Source organism: Notothenia rossii (assembly GCF_949606895.1).
Source record: "Notothenia rossii genome assembly, chromosome: 6".
In the NCBI taxonomy this organism is placed as follows: domain Eukaryota; kingdom Metazoa; phylum Chordata; class Actinopteri; order Perciformes; family Nototheniidae; genus Notothenia; species Notothenia rossii.
In genome coordinates, this window is record NC_136909.1 from 41,768,584 (window position 1) to 41,791,315 (window position 22,732).

Here is a 22,732-nt window from a genome sequence, read left to right on the forward strand (position 1 = left end):
TGAATTTGAGTGAAGTAGAAGTACAAAGTAACATAACATTGGAAGTACTTCAAAATTGTACTAAATTACAGTGAGTAAAAGGTACTGAACACCAATGATTATCTTGGGGAAACAGTCAGAAAGTTGAACCAGAAATCTTCTAACTTTAGTCTTTGATGTTTTAGGATAAGCAACCATAAGGTGTAAGGACCTCCTGAGAGATGATGTCAGCAGCCTGGACGCTCTGTCCCCTCCTCACGGTGCTGCTGCTGGTGGTCCGGCTCCTCGGGGCCCAGCAGCAGCTTCTGCCCGGCTCCTGCAACTTTGAGCTGGGCACCTGTGGCTATACATCAGACCCGGAGTATGGCACCTGGAGCATGAATGAAGAAGGTACAGCGCCTTCACAAGTTTGACTTTTTGACATAAACAAACTTGCAATACTTGACTGTCTCCGATACTGCCATATACTGCATGGAGAAAATCATCGATTAGTCTGTAGTCAGGAAAAGCTTCCTGTCACTCAGCATATTCAGGCAGCAGCCTATACACCAACACTGAAACACATTAGCACATACTACAGTTTAAAAAAGCAGAAATAAAATCTGAGCTGACAAAATGCTCCGTTTTAGTTTAATACACACAGTTAAGCTCACACACACTATTTTATGAACATATAGGTTCACCTGCTGAATTAAAAACAGAACAAATGAAGCAAAGAAAGTGATAACCATAAAGCAGATTCAAGCAGTAGGCGTATAGATTCACACTTAAAGTATTAGCCTACAGAACAGTAGAGCTTACAGAGAAGAGATAACATCTGATCCTTTACAACAAGCACTATACAGTATGCTGCTCTTTTTAGGTTTTTAGTGAAATGTTTATCCTTCTGGTGTCCCCCAATTTGTTGTAATGTAACAGTGTTCTGACTACACCTTTTTATGTTACTTGCTGTTGTCAAATGTTAGACATGCAAAAAATGAAGGGCCACTGCAAGTCCTTATGTGCAAGTCATTTTAAGCAATAATGGCAACAAAGGGTGAGAAGTAACCATAAACCAGAATTTAAACTAGTCAGTAGTTTGTGACTTCTCTGTGAGGCATTTTTGTCTGGGAATTTGAGGATTATGGCACTATCCTCAAAGTTCATCCTTTTATATTGTCATATCTTATTGGTTGTGTGTTCTCTGACAATGTGCAGTTTGGCTCACTATAGTAGGTGGAGTTTGTTTCAGTATTACAATCGTTTCCCCTAGTGCTGCAAAAAGTAGAAACACTTGAACTTGAAATGTTTTGCATTCTCCAAAACACTTGGGACAGATAGCGCCGCATATTACTCAGAAAGTGCTGCCAATACTGGATGTTTCAGGGACTGTTATAATGCCACTGTTGGGATTGCATAAAAGTAAAACAATTTCATACTCAGGTACTCTATGAATACAGTGTGTTATTTATACTTAGTTTTCATCACATTTGGTTTGAAATGTCGCAATATATTGACTAGCTTAAGGTATCACAACATATTGAATGGTATCACCAAGACTAACGTCATTTTTTATTCAAGGACTTTGAGAAACGCTGCATTAATGTAGTCACCAGTAGTGAAAAGCTAATGTTAGGCTATAAAGGAACTACATTACGGTTGCATGGCAGTGTGCCCACCGCTAAGCTAAAGTCGGCTAATGTTCGTGATGATGTTTAGTAGTCTCATTTAGTTACTAATTAGCAACCTCTGTGACACATAGAAGCTCCGGGCATTTAATAATCGGGTATTCTCTCACTTATTTTATATTGTAGAACAAAACTTGAAAATCTCTTAAACTCGTTGTCAAGATTAAGGAACCGGAAGTGGTACATATGCTGACTCATTTCTGGTTTAAGGACTCATTCCTGCACCGTGTGTGTGTGTGTGTGTGTGTGTGTGTGTGTGTGTGTGTGTGTGTGTGTGTGTGTGTGTGTGTGTGTGTGTGTGTGTGTGTGTGTGTGTGTGTGTGTGTGTGTGTGTGTGTGTGTGTGTGTGTGTGTGTGTGTGTGTGTGTGTGTGTGTGTGTGTGTGTGTGTGTGTGTGTGTGTGTGTGTGTGTGTGTGTGTGTGTGTGTGTGTGTGTGTGTGTGTGTCAATTCAGACTCACTGAGATGGCTAATAAAACATGACTAGGGTTTTCCCTGTCATAAAGCCGCTCCTTCAGGATATCCTGTCTGCAGACACAGGGCCGTCACGTGTCGTCTCCCCCCGACTCTCTTTTGTAGTAAAGACTTGATACTGCTGGGTCACCTCAGCCTCTTTCCTCAGTTTCATCTTCCTCGACCCCCCCCCCCCCCCATGCTCTTCCATCGCTCCCTACAGAAGTAATAATTACCTTACAGTGTCAAATGATGGCTGGGACATCTATCTACATCATGGCCTAAAGAGGCCATTCAGACATGATGTGTTTTTTTCCCAAAAAAACGTCTATTATCCGGTTAAAATTCCACGAGGGAAGATGTTTTTGTAATGAAATGCTCCCTCACTAGATCCCACTTGCCAGCATTACATACTGCATCCTTTACAAAGAATCTAAAGCACCAATTAAATAGGGTGAGCTGTTACTAACGTCACAGAGGTCCTTGGCCTTGTGTCACTTTGATGCTATTTTTTGGTCAAAAGAGATATTAGTGATATGCATTCCTTGCCTTTGGAATATTGTGTGTTTACGAGGGATTGAGATGCTTTTTTATAAGCCTCTCCCCAGTACATTTTCATTTGAGCAATACTTTTAAATATTTAAAGGCTTTAACGTTATATTCACAATAGCTAAATGTAGTTTTGCTTGTGAGAATCTAAGGTCCCAGGCTGTGCTACATACTACATTATACCTAAGACGTAAAAACAAAATAAAAATAGTGCAAGAAGTAATACAAATAAAATAATTAAAGAAGGTGGTGCAAGTGACACAATCTGTAAATAAATGCATAAAGTACACTGAGTGACTCCCTTTTACAGTTTCTCGGTATTTAAAAGGAGACGCCAGGCAATACAAGTTGACTTAAAAGTAATATAATTAATCACTTAATATAATAAACAAGTGATCAATTGTTAAAGAGGCCCTATTATGCTTTTTTGGGTTTTCCTATAATGTGGCCTGCCAGTAAATGGCCTGCAGATTTCCCCCCTCCCCCCTCGAAACGCCTCCATTGGACTCCATTGATTACTTCTGTAACATAGTGACATTACTATGTTTCACTCACGCATCTATTAGCTAGCGCTCCAACACATTGTACGTGATGGGCGGTTCACCAATCACAACAGAGCCAGCCAGCTAACCAATCAGAGCAGACTGGGCTCTGGTTTCAGACAGAGGGTGAAAAGAGGTGCTGCAGCACAGGCAGTATGAGACAAATAAAGAGCTTTCTGAACATTAAAGCATGTAGACATGTCCCAGTAGAGACACTCTAACTGATATGAACCTGAAAATGAGCAGAATATGTCCTTTTTAAAAGATGAGTTCATTAGATACAACTCAGAAATGTCACAGTGTGGGGTGTGCTGTGTTTTGATCTCCTGGATTATAGAAATTTGTCCCCAGATGCCACGTGTAAAGTCACACATTTTCATTGACTCCCCCTTTTGTCTTGCTTTCCAGCGAAGCAACTCCCTCTGTTTAGGATAATCTGTCAGCAAAGTTAATGTTCCCACAGTTGAGATAAGTGGCTGCACTGTAAATCGTGTGTGCCATCTTTCTTCCAGCCAAGTCCTCTCAGCGTGTTCTCCCTGCAGCTGGAGACAGAGCCGTACCCAACAACAGCTCCAGCGTGGTGAACCACAGACTGAGCGGGCACATGCTGATAGACTACACCCGCTGTGGCAATAAATAGGCAAAAAAAAAAAAGAGGGGACCACAGTGGTGTTTTCTGTTTGGTTGCCATGGTAATGTGGGCTTGAGCTGAGGAGGCTACACCAAAAAAAGAACTTAAGTCAGAGTTTGTGGTTCAGGGCAGGATGGATATCCTAGGTGATTATACTCAGTAAACAGAAACATCAGAGACAAAGAGATCAGCTGGGACAGGATAAACACTCCCCCCTGCCTCACAGACCTCCCCCTCAACTAAATAACATTTTTCCATTGTTTTTGGCAATATTGCAGAGAATAAGCTCTGTGGCAAACACACGTTGATGATACTTACCTGTTTTGTGCATCGGGATAATCTGAAACGTTGATTTAAATGTCAACAGCGTTTCAGTTTTACCAGTGCACAGCTCCCTATTTTTTCTGTCTGGAACCTCCACCCAGGTCCATTTTCTTTTTCCTCCCCCTTAATTCCTGTCTCCCCCTGCTCCTCTTCATTACATTATATGTTCCCCTCTGTCCTCCCCCAGCTCCTCTCCCAAGCTCCTCTCCTCCCCACAGACCTCCACCTCTCTCCTCTCTGTTCCGTTCCAGCTCCACTCTCTCCCCTCCTCTGCAGTATTCTGCCAAGAAGAAGGATGTTCTGTTGAACTTTGTATCCGGTGCTGCTACGTTAGTTATGTGGCTGACACGCAGGAACACATGGTGGAATACACCTTCGATCACATGATAGACCATGTGCTGGCTTCCAGTCAGATTTGGGCTGTTTAGGCTCTGTTGGTGAGGATGGAAGTCCTGTGTTGGGGTGACTGGTTGTTTTGTTGTTTTTTCTTCTCTGTAATGAAAACCAAATCAACCTCTCCTCTCTTAGCTCCTCCTCTTAAGTGAGAGTGGTCTACTGTATCCTTGCAATAAATACATAAAAAGGACTTTGAAAAACAAACCTCTCCTCCCCCCAGCTCCTCTCCTGCAGTGAATAATAGTGAATTTGGAACTTATGTTCAATAACGGTGAGGGATATTTTGTTGGTTTGCTCTCGTACTGCTTCCTACACATGTGTGTGGGAGAGAAACTCCCTCCGGAGGGAACACAAGGGTTTTAGCCTTTGCACACCATTTACATGCACAAAACTCGATAGAACACACTACAGGGAAGTAGTGGGGCAGCTTAGCTAGACATTCCATAACAATTGTGCATTTTGTGATACAAGCATCAAATTTGGTACACTTGTAGCCAAAGACATACAGTATAGAAAAAAATGAGTTAACATGAATTTTCAATATGTAACATTGTTAACATGAAAATGTATCTAAAAACTGTTGTCACTGTGCCATTGTGAAAAATGGCTGCCATATTGAAAATTCATGATGGCTTCATGTTCTGCATGTCTTTGGCTATAACTGTACCAAATTTGATGATTCTATCATATAATATTCATCGTGAATATGAAATTCCATCTAACAACAGTTGTCGCTGGTGGCCATCTTGAAAAATGGCCGCCATATTGAAAATCCATTATGCCTCAGGAATCTAATTTTTTTTCTTTATGTCTTTGGCTACAAGTGTACCGAATGTGATCTTTTATCACAAAATGCACAACTGTTATGATTATCTGCCCCACTAAAGGGAAGACCCCAAAAAGCATAAAAGGGCCCCTTTAAAGCATCAGTCTATATCCATATTACCCCTGTAGTCCTGTGCCGGTGCAGATGAACAGTGTGAAACATGGTTAGTCTTTGGAATAGGGCTGCACAATTTGGGGAAACAATCTAATTGCGATTTTTCTGACAGATATTGCGATTCGATTTGCGATTTTGTTTTTAAGCGACCCAACGGAAGTTTATTGTAAAATGCCATATCTCCGGCTAGGAAGGTCGCATCAACGTGCTCCCGTCTCTAGCACCCCCCGCAGCCCGAGTTACGAGTGAAAGAACTAAACTTACATGAAACTTCCGTTGGGTTGCTTTAATGTCAAGCTTCAGTTTAAGATTCACCCTGTAATAGATGTAAAACATGTGATGGAGCATTACTAACCTGACCCAAACCATCTAGGAAAGCTCCATTGGAAGCCATTTGGAAAGGGCAGGCACTTTCAAATACTTGGCAGGTGATTGGATCAATCTGTCTATCACCTTCTATCATGGGCCACTTCTGATTGCTTAACAATGGCTGGTACATGTGGAGCACAGCACTTCTGATGGGTGTGGATGACTGACAAACAAGAAGAACAAAAAAAATGTAAAAGAAAAATGTAAAAAAAAACCTCAGTAAAGCATTATTCCTAAACTGTCAACCTGCATTGTGTCTCATGATGTTTATCATTCTAAGTAGTAAGTTCCTTTAGCCTTCAGCCATGTATTTCCTGCATGCATTGCTACATTTGTCGGCTACTGGGTATCTCTCTGCTCAAAGACTTCTTCTGCCAGGAGGATTCTCTTCATTTGACCAAATAAGGGATCACAGATACAACCGTTAATCCCCCGTCTCCCCTCCCCACCACATTTAGAAGTGATGGCACTTTAGCCAGCTCTCCATAAACTCTGTTTATGTTCACTAAATTGCCTCAATGCTCTCTCAAACATGTGCAAATGGGTGCAAATACTCTCAGATGTTAGGTAAAGGGGAGATAGAAATGCTTTTTCTCGTTCCGTTCACAACTATTTGCTTCAGGAAATACATTATTGTCTCTTTTCATTTTAAATATAGCCAACAACAAAAACACATATCCAAAGCTGAATGGTCTGCAATGTTGCACTCTGAAGCTCCAGGTTTCATCCTGACTATTACAGCACTGCCTTAAACTCCCTCCATGTCTTCCAATGCTTCCTGTGTAAATATCTACATCTATATGCCTTTAGGATACTTGTCCATTCAGTTTGAGTTCATATTTCATTTTATACATATTATAATTCCCATAGCAACAACTTTGCAATCAGGGTTTTGAATGCAACAACAAGTCTGCCAAGCTGATTTGGACTTACTATGAAGGAGATTCAGTAGTACTTTTTTTTGGCTTATCCATATGCTAAAAAACCCTGAAATGTTGACTTTAATTAAATGTATTGTCAACACATTTCGGGTAACTGTATCAGGTTAGTTGAAAGCAATTATATTGAGTTCAACCTAATATTTCAACTAACCTAATACACTTATGTGAAATCTAATGCATTTAATTAAATCAACGTTTCAGTGTTTTCAGGAGCTAATGTGTCTTCATGGTTGACTCCTCTGGAATTCACTTTGAATAAAAGCCTCAGCTAAATGTAATGTATGTTGGTGTTGTGGTCACAGGTCATGTGATCACCGTGGACTCCGCCCTCCTGAAGGAGCAGCAGCAGGCGGTCCTGGTCAGTCCGGTTCTGGACCATCAGTACTGGAGCTGTGTGAGGCTGGTGTACCAGATCACCGGTGGGGGGTCCCTGCAGCTCTTCCTCAGACCAGATGGGGATAACTTTGACTACCGGATGTGGACTGCCAACCAAGCCTCTGACAGCTGGCTCATCGCTAGTGTGGACCTACCCAACAGCACCACCCCCTACCAGGTACGTTGTAGTTTGTCTTCACCCCATCTGTTGAGTGCACCTGTATTACATTCAATATTTGTTCCACTTATACTGAAAATCTTCCAAAGTAGTGCTCCACCTGCGATCAGCTGTCACAGGCATTCCTATCAACATAGCATTTCTCATAGGTCTCTCAGCGCTCAGAGTCTCGCAGTTTTATCTGGTAAAGCGAATGATTAGAGGTCTTGGGGCCGAAACGATCTCAACCTATTCTCAAACTTTAAATGTGTCTTAGCTGCTACAGGGTAATCGCAGCAAGTATTTGTCTTTCCTTCTTTTATTCCAGAGCAATACTTGCAACACAACCTTTAGCACTTAAAAAATATCCAAAGAAAGCAGCCTGCTGTCCCAGTCAGTTAGAAACCTTCCTCTTTGTGGGACTGATGTATTCATGCTGCTGATTGTTGCCTGGGAAGAGAACATTTGATCACACAAGTTTCAAGATCCTGCACTGGATTCCTCTTAATAGCTTGTGGAGGATTTTGGATATGGTGATTGTTTCAGGGGTTCACCGACAGCTAGTAAAGGTGTTTTTGGTTTGATTTATATTTAAATTCAAATCAACCAATAAAACATGTTTAGTACTTCACGCACAATAATGAGCTGTGTTTTCACAGTGGTTGTTTAATATTTGTAATTTAATTATTTACTGTAAATGGTTGTTAATACATGCATGTATTTTTCACATGACTTTACTGTATGAATTATTCAAGTTGCATCTAAAGTCACCTGCTTTTTTGTAATTTAAATAAAAGTTATTGTTCCAAAACACAGTGAGTTTGAGGCCTAGTGTTATTAAAGCATGGTGATGTCATCCAACCCAGTCTCATGGCATTTCGTGTTCACCAACACGATTTTTTATCTATTGATTCGTGTTCACCAACACGATTTTCCCCTTTTTTTCGTGTTGCACAGCACGATTTTAAAAGCAATGTATTTCTATTGGTAGTCTCACGGCATTACGTGTTATAGGAAGACCGGAAGCTGTGTGGTTCATAAAAACATATTCTTACTCAATATCAAGCCACAATTATTGCTTTTATTTTAAATCGTATAATTTCTGACTTTTGTTGCCGTCTGTGAGGAAAATAAATGGGGCTGAGAGCCTCAGGATACTGAAATCTGTATTTTTTAAATCTTTTTTTCCTTCTAATTTGTTATTCTTTTCAAAATAACACACTTTTATTTACTCAACAAAAACACATAATTATCCTTGTTTTTATTTATTGGTTTATTTCCATAATCTCGTGATTTTTTTACGTCCGTCAGGAACTGAATTTCAAAATAAAAATAACCGGAAACAGACGTAGGCCTCGAGGAGTTTAGGATGGCCGAAGACACTACACTACTCATAATCCCCAGCTATCGTTTAGGACTACAGTCCCCGTGATTAATCTTCAAGCTCTGGGATTGGATGTTGGAGTGGCAGTGCGCCAAGGTTAGCCTAGCGTCAAACAGCTGTTTGAAATGGAACGAAACCAAGCCAGACTATCCAAAACTGGAATCGAACGCCCCCCCCAGAACTACACATGCTGGCTATTGTGTTTCGCAAAATGTTCTATGGGACGTCTCTACTGAACTTTTTCGTTTTTCACACAATTAGAAGTTCCCATGACATTGGTGTTATCAAATGTAAAACATATAATTAATAAATGGGTGAAAATCGCTTGTGTCCGTAATGCGCAGCATTAATATATACCCACATGACAGCTCATTGTTACTTTGTAATTCTACTCCACTACAATACAGAGGTTAACCTGGTATTTTTACTCGACTACATTTATTTGAGTTACTTTGCAGATTCTGATTAATGATGTGAAATATAAACAACCTTTAAATCAGACTTTAGTTACATCTGAGTAAAATTCAGGGAAGGTGATTGTCAAGTGCCAACAATCAGGAGAGATATTTGATAGTTGGTGCTTGAGAAGACTAAACATTTATCTGCAATTGACATAAATGGAAACGAGTAATAAAGTTCATTACTCGTTATTCTCTACTAAATTTTAATTAAAGACTATATAATGGCTATTTTGCACATCCCTTTCAAGATTTTCAAAGGTTATTGACATATCATATACACAACTACGGTGTATGCAATGAATGAAAATCTTGGGTCACAGGTTCCACAACAGTGCATTACAAGACATCTATCAATATGTGTTTGTACCTCTACCATTAAACTGTCATATTCTGCACATTTCTTATACTATCTACATACATAAGAGTATAATTCATATGTCTAATATCAGTTAAAATAAGTGCTTCAACATAGTTAACATTTCAGGAAAGCAATATATTAGACGTTAAGTTCTTTGTCAGGCTTAATATATTTATCTGTAGATACCCCCAAAGCTTTTTTCTTATTTAAAAGAAGACCTTAATCTAAAGTATTATTTAATGTTTAAATAAAGGTTAATTCGTTTTTCTGTTTTGCACATCCTCATATTAATATCTTTGTACATCCTGCACTAAACTGTTTTATTGTAGAGATCACTTACAGTATCTTCTTGATTTTTTATATTCTATATTGCTATCATTGACCTTCTACTTTCCCCCTATGAAAGTATGTACTCTTAATATTTTTTTTATCGAATATAACACATAAAAACAATAATTCAATAACGTGCTTTAACCACTAGGCGGTGCACACAAGGTACACACAGCCATAATAACTTTGTATTATCAGTGTAGGACACTTATGTATGTACAACATCTGAAGATGTGTAGTTTTATTCATGTTTTCACATAATTTTACAGCATATTGCTATACTATTTCAGACTCAGTATTTACATTCTTATATTCAAAGAAAATCAGTAATATCTTTAAAAACTACAAGTCCTTTTATATCAGCTGTGCACCGTTATGGTGTAAATATAACCTATCTATGAATTAGATCAAATGTAAAAGTCAGCCAAATTAGTATTAATACTGCAAGGAGACGTATTGTGTGAAGAGAAATTGAAGATGTTGTTTAATTGTTGATATATTTATTAGGGATGCACCGAATATTCGGCCGCCGAAAATTATCGGCCGAAAATGGTTAAAAAGGCCCTTTCGGCGTTCTAGCACCGAAAAAATATCACCGAATGTCAGAGAACAGGGTTACGTTGGTAAGCTAACGTGTTGTTGTGATGACGTAATCAAAACGCGGCGAAAAGCACGGCGCGCGACCATGCTCGCGGCTGGCTCACAGCCAACATGTCTGGCGCTTGGAGATATTTAAAAATATCAGAGAAAGAGGCGCGGATTGCGATTTGTAAAACCTGTTCAGCTGACATTTCTCGAGGGGTGTAACTGCAAAGACTTTCACCACTTCAGGATTACTCCACCACTTGAAATCAAAACACCCGGACAAATATGCGGAGTAAGATCAAATCACAAGCACTGACAGCGAGAGACTGTTCAGCGCTGCCTCTCATGTGCTTGATGAGAAGAGGAACAGACTTATGGCTGATAAATCAGAGAAGCTACTGTTCATTAAAAAGAACCTCCCACTTTTCCTTAATAAGTAGACAAGGCTGGCTTATCATAAGCTTATCTAGTTCTACATCTCTACTCTATACCCACTTTCCTGAACAATTTTCATTGTGAGTTATAATTCACCATCTCAGGTTATCATTAGGGGGAAATGACAGCAGCACAGTGTTCAATATATTGTACTTTCGGTATCTAAATGATACAATGTTGTTTACATTGCTCATGAGGACAGACCACCTTATTTGCAGATTCTTTCATTTCATTTCATTTCAAACCTTTATTTAGACAGATTGGTCCCTTGAGATCATCGATCTCATTTACAAGGGAGACCTGCATCATTTAGTTCCACATGAAACATAAAAACAACATACAAACAACAGAGGATATCATATTTACATATTCAACATTTACAAATACCCAGAGTGTCAGAAAGCATTTCATTTAGACATGCCTTAAATACATTCAGAGAAATAAAAATGCTCAATTTCAATTTTGCCTGTAGACTGTTCCAAGCAAGTGGAGCTGCGCACATAAAAGCTGTCTTACCTAAGACAGTCCTTACTCTTGGCACATCTAACAAGACTATATCCTGTGATCGCAGACAATAGCTGCTTGCAACTTTCTGCTTTATCAATGAACAGATATAATACGGGAGTTTGCCCAACATAGCTTTATAGATAAAAGTGTACCAGTGACTGAGCCTCCGTACAGTGAGTGATGGTAAACCTGTCTTGGTATACAATGTACAGTGATGAGTAAGTGCTTTACAGTTTGTGACAAATCTCAGAGCACTATGATACGCAGCATCTAGTTTGCTCAGGTAGTTGGCAGGTGCATTCATATACAGCAGATCACCATAGTCCAGCACAGGTAAAAAGGTCACAGTGACTAGCCTTTTCCTGGCCTCAAGTGAGAAACAGGACTTATTCCTGAAAAAGAAACCTAGCCTAACCCTCAGTTTTTTAAGCAGGTTATTGACATGAAATTTAAAAGAGAGACAGTCATCAAGCAAGATACCAAGGTATTTGTAACAGGCAACGACTTCAAGTTTTGTTCCTTGCGTTGATACAATATCTAAAACAGGCTCTGGTGTCTTTTTAGCTTTTGAAAAGAGCATTATCTTGGTTTTATCCACATTTAAAAGAAGCTTTAGTTCAGAGAGCTGAGTCTGAATAATGTTAAAAACAGCCTGTAATTTAACAACCGCCTCCTGAATGGAGGGACCTGCACAATACATCACGGTATCGTCCGCATAAAAATGTAAAGTCGCTTCCTCCACATTTTCACCTAAACTGTTGATATATATGGAGAATAAAAGTGGACCTAAAACAGAACCTTGAGGAACACCATTAGCAATGTTTAACCACTCAGAAGACAGCCCATCAAAGTGAACACATTGGGACCTTTCAGAGAGGTAGTTCACAAACCACCCCACTGCATGGCTGGATATGCCAGTACTGAGTAGCCTCTGTTTTAACACGCGATGATCAACGGTGTCAAACGCTTTGGAAAGGTCAATAAACAGAGCTGCACAACTCTGTTTATTATCTAGCATACTAGTAATATCATTTACCACTTTCATTGTTGCAGTGATGGTGCTATGTTTCTTCCTGAAGCCTGACTGATGTTTAGACAGGATATCATTTATACATAAAAACTCCTTTACTTGTTCACTCACAAGTCGTTCGAGCATCTTAGCCAGAACTGACAATTTAGAGATTGGCCTATAGTTATTTAAAATAGTTGCCTCCCCTCCTTTCAGTAGAGGCAGGACATAAGCAGACTTCCATACTTTAGGAATTGTATTTGTGCTGAGGGAGAGGTTAAAAAGAGAAGTAAGAGGTGGAGCAATAAAATCTGCAGCTATCTTTAAAAAGAAAGGTTCTACGTTGTCCGGGCCAGCCGGTTTCCTAGGATCTAACTTGGATAAAGCTTCATGGACAATACCAACAGTTAAAGGAGTAAAACTGAAAGGGTTTTCCAGACCACATTGTTCAGAGTCAAGGACTGGAGCGTTCACAGAAGCAGAAGCACAGTCAGTGACAGAATCAAACAGAGAGCCACAAGAGACAAAATGCTTATTAAAGCAATCTAGCATGGTGGCCCTGTCTGATATAATGCCAGATGCTGTGGTGAGGTACGGAGGTAGCTCATTTGGGATATCACCAGTGGAAATCGATTTGATGGCTTTCCAACATTTCCTAGGATTATTCAGGTTTTCTGTGGTAACTGACAAATAGTACTTTGACTTAGCACTTTTGACATTTGAAGTAAAGCTATTCCTTAGCTGCCTAAAGCGTAGCCTGATTTCCTAGCCTTTGCCCAGGCATTGTTTCTCTCATGAAGGAGACTGGACAGTTCAGCAGAAAACCAGGGATTGTTTCGTCCCTTCACTCTAAATTTACGCAGAGGTGCATGTTTATCTATAATTTTTATAAAACCAAGATAAAAATAAGACCATGCAGTTTCTACATCAGCACACAGATCGATTTTTCCCCAATCAAAATCAAACAGATCATGTAAAAAACCCTGCTCCACTAAGTGTTTTTTATCTCTCTTTGTGATGATGCGTGGTTTAACTTTTTGGACCTTAGTGTCCCTAATTGTGGCTACAACACAGTGGTCACTCACATCATTAGCAAATACTCCCACAGATGAGTATTTATATGGAACATTTGTTAAAATGAGATCAATTAAAGAGGATTTATTTGGGGACTTAATATTTGGGCGAGTAGGACTGTCTATAATCTGAGTAATGTTCAAAGAGGTACACAGGTTTTTAAAATCCTCTGACACAGAAGTTAACCAGTCCCAATTAAAATCACCAAGCAGCTCTATTTCCTTGTAGGAAAGTTGAGATAACAGTTTTGCCAATGAAGATAAGGAGTCCTTGACAGCCGAGGGGGCCCTGTAGCAACCCACCACCATGACCTGTTGACCCTTTGTTACTTCGACATTCACAGCTAAAAATTCTAGTTGTTTACTAACAGATTTGGAAACCATTTTTGTTACACAAAACTTATTTTTCACATAAATGGCAACGCCACCACCTTTTTTAGGACGGTCAGCGCGATATACATTGTAACCATTTATGTAAATATCAGAGGCCAAGATCGATTTGTCTAGCCACGTTTCTGATAAGACAATGACATCAGCATCAGTTGAACTCGCCCAAATACGGACAAAATCTAATTTAGGTAACAGACTGCGCACATTTAAATGAATTAAACCTAACCCCGATCTAGAAATAAAATCAGCAGGAGTAGCTATTTGACTAAAACTACCAGGTGGACCCGGATTTGGCTGTACATTTCCTGATAGTAACAACAAAAAAAATACCAAGCACCTTTTCCTCTTAATCAACACACATACATTTTCAGCTGTTCTAGAGTCACCAGCAAACTTCGCAAAAGTGAGATTAGAGTTCAAAAAACAATTCTGAAGGACCATTGTGGCAGGCATGTGAGAAAGACAGACATTTGACGAAATGAATGTCCGCGACAGTGCAACTAGCAATTGTTTGTGCAACCCATCCGAACCTGTACAGGGGATGTCCACTGCGGGCGGCAGAACGGACCCGAATCCAGCAGAATTTTCAGGATGACTAGCGAACTTCTCCTTGTCCAGCACAGTCAAAAAAAGGCACAGAAGAAACACGACATTTGCCATTTTCCCAGTCCAGCTCAACAGCATCCACGATGTTCCCGAAGCAAAACCACGTCAGGACAGCAGCAAGGAAATAGGCAAGCAGCAGTGTGGCAACACTCCGGTTTCTCCGCGGTATCTCCAGACCAGGCCTCCCCCGCACAGTAGCACCCAACAGGTGGGAGTAGGCCTCTAACAGCAGGTGGATAGCAGCCTTCAGCCGTGGGAAACACCACCAGCAGAAGCAGAAATGGGTGGACGGCAGGCCCTCAAACCGCGGCAGATCCTCCACAGATCAATGGCGTTAATCTTAATCTTTCAACGAGCAGACGTGTTCTACTTTGTGTGTCTTACTGTTCTTTCACGACCGTATGACCGCCGGTGGAGTTTCTCAGGCACCGGCAGAAACTTCGCGAGCGGTGGCAAAAACTTGCAACTCTCGCAACTGAAATTGTATTTTAATTTGTAATTGATTGTGGATTTTGTATCCAGTTTTCACTTTATGTATCTTTATACAATGTTTACTACTTTGCTTATGAGGACAGACAGCCTTATTTACAGATTCTTGAAATTCAATTGTAATTTCATTTGTAAATAGTTACATTCATGTGGATTTATCCAGTTTGCACCTTTGTATGCATGCACTTATAGGTGCATTTGTTGTTGTTGAAGGCCTGGCTGTTACAGTCTTTATTTACACTATTTTGTTGTAGGCCTACTGGCCTAGATGTTTATGCAGTTTTAAAGCACCTTGGCTTTGTTCTGAATGCACTTTGTTGTAGTTATCCTACAGAGAAAAGAAAATGCACTTGACTTGGAATGAATGTACTGTATGCATTCAAAAGTGCTGAATAAATGTTTTATGGACCCATAATAGTGATTATTATTTAAGTTAAGTTTTGCCATAATCATTTATTTTTCCATAATCAGGCAGCTGAACAACATTGGTAAAAAATGTATACATTATATATATATATATATATATATATATATATATATTTCTATTAATCATTTTCGGCATTCGGTTTTCGGCCAACCGTTTCCTATTTTCGGTATCGGTTTCGGCCAAGAATTTCCCATTCGGTGCACCCCTAATATTTATGATCCACGTCAAGTATTCAGTTTCGGCGGCATTTCTTCCAGTTTTTCCAAAGGTCCTCTCATCAGGGCTCTATAAATAGAGAACTACGGCAGATCTGTAATATGTAATGCAGCCGAACCGTGTATTACAATGCCGTTATGTGATGACTTTCAAAGAGAAAAGCAAGAACACTCAGAATTAAGTATTATTTTATTCTTTTAAAATGTTTTTCCGATTTCATATCATATAAACATCAAATCCCAACATGCATTACGGCTAAAACATCCAATCGGCGAACTTAAACCATAGCTGAGGATCTTGGGTAATCGCTTGAAATGCCTACGTCTGTTTCCGGTTATTTTTATTTTGAAATTCAGTTCCTGACGGACGCCAAAAAAGCCAGAGATTATGGAATTAAACCAATAAATAAAAACAAGGATAATTGTGTGTTATTGGTGAGTAAATAACAGTGTGATATTTTGAAAAGAATAACAAATTGGAAGGAAAAAAAGATTTTAAAAATACAGATTTCAGTATCCTGAGGCTCTCAGCCCCATTTATTTTCCTCACAGACGGCAGCAAAAGTACGAAATTATACGATTTAAAATAAAAGCAATAATAGTGGCTCGCTATTGAGTAAGAACATGTTTTTATGAACCACACAGCTTCCGGTCTTCCTATAACACGTAATGCCGTGAGACTACCAATAGAAATACATTGCTTTTAAAATCGTGCTGTGCAACACGAAAAAAAGGGGAAAATCGTGTTGGTGAACACGAATCAATAGATTAAAAATCGTGTTGGTGAACACGAAATGCCATGAGACTGGGTTGGATGACATCACCATGCTTTAATAACACTAGGCCTCAAACTCACTGTGTTTTGGAACAATAACTTTCTTTAAATTACAAAAAAGCAGGTGACTTTAGATGCAACTTGAATAATTCATACAGTAAAGTCATGTGAAAAATACATGCATGTATTAACAACCATTTACAGTAAATAATTCAATTACAAATATTAAACAACCACTGTGAAAACACAGCTCATTATTGTGCGTGAAGTACTAAACATGTTTTATTGGTTGATTTGAATTTAAATATAAATCATCTCATCATGTCATCTCAGGGTCTTTCTAAATTTAACTAGCTTCTTTATTGTCAACAAGAGTGCTAACCTCTTCCATCCAGAACAATTCCTAAAGTGAATATATACAGACTGTGAAATCAAAAATAAATGGCTCAAGTGTAATAACTTAAAACCATGCTGTGAGTCTCATGAGTTATGAGAGGAAAACAACAACAAAATGAACATATTTGACCGTGATTTAATTGTAATACACGTTTCAAAAGGATGCCGAAGTAACAACATACAGATACCGGTTAGTAAAAACCATGAATTAATGCTTTGACAAGTCTACAGACAGACGGCAGGCGAAAAACCTTTTAAAATGCTTGTTTTCTGAATGGAGATCGGTTAAGCTAACGCAGTTTATGCTCCGACCGTCCACACTCATAACAACGGCCTACAGACATAAATAAACCAGCGACTGTATTCGCCATGACACAGACAGTCTGTGGTTTGTACTTGTTTAACTTTTGTCTACTTTCTGAACAGATATGAGGAGCTGTGAGCTCTGAGTGCTAACAGCTAACGGCTGATGTTGTTTTTCTGTGGTTCGCATTGAAGATGACATCACGGCTCTGCCTACACTGCGTTACTATAGTTACTGCCCCAGCTACTAAACTGTAATGGAAACGCAGCATAAAGTGAGCCTGGCCTAACAAGGCCTAACAAGGCCTAACTATACCGTACTAAGCCGAGCGAAGCCCTGCAATGGAAATGTGCCATTAGAGTAATGACACAGCTATATTTAAAGGCTGGCTGTTCTCTCAAATCACTTAAGCAGGGCCGCAGGCAGCCCAGTGTTTATATCTGGAGGGTTAGTACTTATAATACTGACAAGTGTGTTCCAGTGCACTGCCTGGAAGGGTTGTCTCTCTTTGTGTTCAGATGTGAAATCTTTCACACTTTCTAAGTTAGTCAGTCATTCCCAGACTCACAATGGCAGACCAACAGGGCTGGCAATCAGTGGCGGCCGGCCCATAGGGGCGCTAGGGGCGCCGCCCCACCTCTTCCCACATACAAAGAAAAATATGAAAAAATATATTAAATAAAAATATATATATATATATAAAAATATATATTTCAAAAATATATATATTTTATATTTTTAATTTTTAATGAACAAGGTAAATATCATACAATTGGTATCAGTAAAATGTATAATCTACAATAAAATCTTGTTTAAAATTGTGTTACGATGTCTAAAGTTACTGATAAGTCACATGTTTCCTGCCTGGCCTTGCCCTTGGCATTAGTTTATCATTACGGGGCGCTGCCCCCGAGCCAAACAGCAGCAACCAGCACGTTGCAAAAGTCTCGATAGTAAACTGTGCCGCCGAAACACAATTTCAGCCAATCAGCGCCGTCAAATATTTTGGTCACGAGAGCGCTCACGTTGGCGCCCACGTTGCTTACGTGCGTTGACGTGAGTTGTTTTTTAGACTCGTGAGGAACTGGGGTAGTATCTATAGCAGGGGTCGGCAACCCCTGGCTGGCACGCGGCACCGTAACCAGTGGCACACTAGGAATAAGTGGAATAAGTGTGCAAAATATTGAAATTGTATTTTCCGATCCTGAACGAGACCGCCCCCAGAGCGCGTCTCCCCGTTACCTGCAGAAGGAAGCCATGCACGTAACGCAGCCCCGCTCTCTTTATCTCCAGGTGACATTCTGCCGCTTTCCTCCGTGGTGCAGTGCTGATCGTTTGACCACGGAGGAAAGCACTTCACTAATTGCAGTACCGATAAGGAGCTGTACAATGCCGCAGTTTTTGCGTGGCTGTGTATTTAGTTGAAAGCCCAGTGGCGATCTGCTCATCTGTTATCGAAATAATATGCTACAAAGGGGCGGACTGGCCATCTGTGTGTTGAACTTTCTTGTCGGCTCCCAGACCGTAGTCGAGGAGGGCAGAAGCAACAAGCTTCAGGTTCAATAACCAACTTTAACTTAAATGACTGGAGAGAGGCGAGCTCTTCTTGGGAGGCCGTTGCATTTATTTAGCTGTTCTTCTGTTTCACAAAATACATCACAGACCTCTGTTTTTCCGCTTCCTCGTTTCACTTCCATGAGCCTAATATCCTAACATGTGTGCTCTGGAGAATCACAGAACGGACGATCTTCCTTATTATTATGCCGTTTAAACCAATTATTTAAAGGTGTTTGTTAAATTCGGCATCATGTAAGTTGCGCTGACAGGTCCACACACTGCTTCCCCGCCCTCCTGCTGATAGTTCACGAGCGTCCAACACCTCAACCCCCCCCCCCCCCCCCCTCCGGTTGATAATTCTCGATCGTTGACACCTATGGTTGGCATGCTGATAACATTTTTTTTTTTTTAAATGGCACTTCATATCAAAAAGGTTGCCGACCCCTGATCTATAGACAAGTTTACGCGCCAAAACACGGGTAGCGCCATGACACTACACAAATGCACTTCATTTCCGCCGGAAGTCTTTTGCACAGCGTCTGTCGGTGTAAACCGATGTAAACAGTCAGACGGGCACTGGTGTAAACACAGCGATTTCGATGCTAACAGTGATGCTAGCTTGGGAACACGATTCTACTTCTTTGACTGGAGATGGCGTTACTCTCCCCCACCCGAATTCAGTGCAAAACTGGGAGGATAACATGACGACGTGGCCCAGCATAAAACCAAAATAAACTGCCTTATTTAGGTCATGCCCACAGGAGCCAACAGTTGTCTGTTGTTTACATAATGCACAATTTACATGATCTCTTTATGCTGTGCAATATATCATATGTGCCTGTACTGTTTGAGTGAAAATAAAGTTTGATGTAATTTAATTTCATTATTGCACTGTTATTGCATTATTGCATTTCATATGTTCCTTAGAGTGCTACAATTTCTTTTAACACAGTTCATCATTCATATTAAGCTCATACTGTAGATAAATAACACTGAATGAATTAATTGTTGAGAGGAAACTAAAGAAATGGCTTCAACAAGAAAGATCACATGTTTAATCCTAACAGGTATTACAAATTAAAATATAAAAGCAGCCCACACAATTACATCACTATGAAAATATTCATATATAATATTAAAAAATACAATGCATGCAGTATTTGTTGTGTTTATCTGTATTTAATGAACAACATGGCTGGGTGCTGGGTGCTGGTTTGTGGTCGTAGCACTCTCTATCTAACCACTCGTTCAGGTGCTTTCTCGAGTGATTGCAACCAACTACCGCACACGTAGTTCCCGAACCACTTTTCTTCATGTTGTAATTGTTATATCCTCTTTGTCTCTGCGATATCAGTGCTTTGTCGGCACAACGGAGCTAGCTCGCAAAACAAACCCAGTCCGCCAAAACGGAAGTGCATTGCATCGAAGGGAGGAGTTCAGGATGTAGAGCGGAAACGGCTCAATAACTTGTGTATAGTAACGCAGTGTAGGCGGAGCCGGGACGTCATCTTCAATGAGCTCCCCAAAAAAACAACACAGCTGTTAGCTCTTAGCACTCAGAGCTCACAGCTCTTCATATCTGTTCAGAAACTAGACAAAAGTTAAACAAGTACAAACCACATACTGTCTGTGTCATGGCGAATACAGTCACTGGTTTATTTATGTCTGTATAGGCCGTTGTTGTGAGTGTGGACGGTCGGAGCATTTACAACGTTAGCTTAGCCAAATCTCCATTAGAAAACACGCATTTTAAAAGGTTTTTCGCCTGCCGTCTGAAGCCTTAATTCATGGTTTTTACTATCCGGTATCAGTATGTTGTTACTTCGGCATCATTTTGAAACGTGTATTACAATTAAATCACGGTCAAATATGTTCATCTTGTTGTAGTCGTAGCCCCCTTGAAAGCGATTCTCTCTCTAGTTTAGACTGCGGTCAAGCCAGCCTCTACTAGGAAAAACCTAGTCAAGCCAGCCCTCACGTGATATTGCGGTGCGCGAATATCCTATGCATTACGGTAGAGTCAAAAAAAAAATCCTCCCTCTGTGTTTAGATGAGAATAAAACAAAAACTGTCCAGTATCAAAGACTCATTTCACTTCAGGTTGATAGCAGGACACCCCATGTAGTCACTCAGAAAAAATCAGGACATTCTGATGTAGAGTTTCAAAATAAAAGACCTTTGGGGAAAGGGATGATAGCTCATAAATGAGACTTCAAAGGTCTTTTATTTTGAAACTGTACATCAGAATGTCCTGATTTTTTCTGAGTGACTAGATGGGGTGTCCTGCTATCACCCTGGAGTGAGATGGATCTATGATACTGGACAGTTTTTGTTTTATTCTCATCTAAAAACAGGGATGATAGCTCATACAATAGAGATTTCAAAGGTCTTTTATTTTGAAACTCTACATCAGAATGTCCTGATTTTTTTTGAGTGACTAGATGGGATGTCCTGCTATCACCCTGCAGTGAAATGAGTCTTTGATACTGGACAGTTTTTGTTTTATTCTCATCTAAACACAGAGGGAGGATTTTTTTTTTACTCTACCGTAACGCATAGGATATTCGCGCACCGCAATATCACGTGAGGGCTGGCTTGACTAGGTTTTCCCGAGTGGAGGCTGGCTTGACCGCAGTTAGTTTAGCATACTCAGCCCGACTCAGCCTGGTTGTTCCTGGCCCTAGAACCACGATTTTATGGGGCCATTACATCACCAGAATTCCCAATTGAAGGGGTCATTTCTCCCCCAAAAAAATGTTTCACTCACTACATCAACAGCCCCACCAAAAATATTTTCCACCAGCCGCCACTGCTGGCAATGTGATGGAGTATGGGATGTCATTTCACATGTAATAAGTGATGTGACAGGTGATATGACATGAGATGTGATAGGTGATATGACACGTAATATGGCATCTGATGGAATATGGAATATAAACTGTATTATGACATGATATAGGTGATGTGACATATAATAAGACATGTGATTTGGCATAGGATATGACACTTCAAATAGCATGTGATATAATACTTGATATGACATGTGATGACATACTGTGTGGATAGATCTGATGTTTAGAGGATGATTTAGGCCTTGCAGATATGATTATGTTCGTTCCTAATAAAGATATGAACATATCACACCACTTCCAATCTCTGCAGTGTTTACCAGTAAAGTAAATAATACATTTTCAAAAAGTAGGTAAGTGCTTCTCATTGCGTGATGCAAACCAATATTAAAATTGGTTGAGATTTCAAAACGTACATAGTCTGAGCTTTTCAACAGATTAATATAGATTAAAAAACATGACCTTTATGTTGTTTAATCTTAAAAAGGTAATGTAATCTAAAATGTCACTGAGCACATTTGCTCACTTGCTGTACTTAAATACACATTGTGAAGTACAAAGGTAAATCCAACCTCACAATTCATTAATTACTTCAGTGACATGATTTGCTATGGTTTTTATGTGATGGGACTTGATTTGTTGTCATTCAATGCTGATCTTATTTATAATTATATCATTTAACCTATGGTGAAAGAATATGTTTGGATTTATTAATTTTTTGCCACAGGTTCTGCTGGAAGGTCGACCTGAACGTGGCTCAGGGAACAGCGTGGCCATCTTTGAAATTCACATTGTGACTGGTTACTGTATAGGTCAGTGTGTTCTATGCATTGATGTTTTTACTGTTGTTGTTAAGTCTGATATGAAAATGTATTTATGTATCTACAAGGAGTAATTGTTGTCTTTACTGTTCAGAGTGTAATTTTGAGGAGCACCACCTGTGTGGATATAGCAACAGCTGGAACCCAAATGTCAACTGGTACGTCGGGGGGAGCGTGGCCAGAGAGCCAGAGTCTCACCTGCCTGTCAATCACAGCACCCATCACCAGAGAGGTACAAACACACACACACACACACACACACACACACACACACACACACACACACACACACACACACACACACACACACACACACACACACACACACACACACACACACACACACACACACACACACACACACACACACAATAAGTCAAAAGCAATAAACGTTTAAATCCTAAGAATATTCAGACACAAGAATTGGAGTGTAGTTCTG

General features: G+C 39.9%; 1 protein-coding gene across 3 annotated transcripts in view; it reads left to right on the forward strand.

Annotated features, from left to right (window-relative positions):
• mamdc2a (MAM domain containing 2a) overlaps positions 1–22,732 on the forward strand; it is an 83,261-nt gene that overhangs the window by 22,326 nt on the left and 38,203 nt on the right. For all 3 annotated transcript variants that reach the window (XM_079688568.1, XM_079688569.1, XM_079688567.1), the window contains exons 2-5: positions 165–369; positions 7,093–7,343; positions 22,200–22,284; positions 22,388–22,525. In XM_079688568.1, coding sequence (XP_079544694.1) covers positions 201–369; positions 7,093–7,343; positions 22,200–22,284; positions 22,388–22,525 — 643 coding nt within the window. In that variant the 5' untranslated portion in view covers positions 165–200. The remainder of the gene's footprint in view (positions 1–164; positions 370–7,092; positions 7,344–22,199; positions 22,285–22,387; positions 22,526–22,732) is intronic.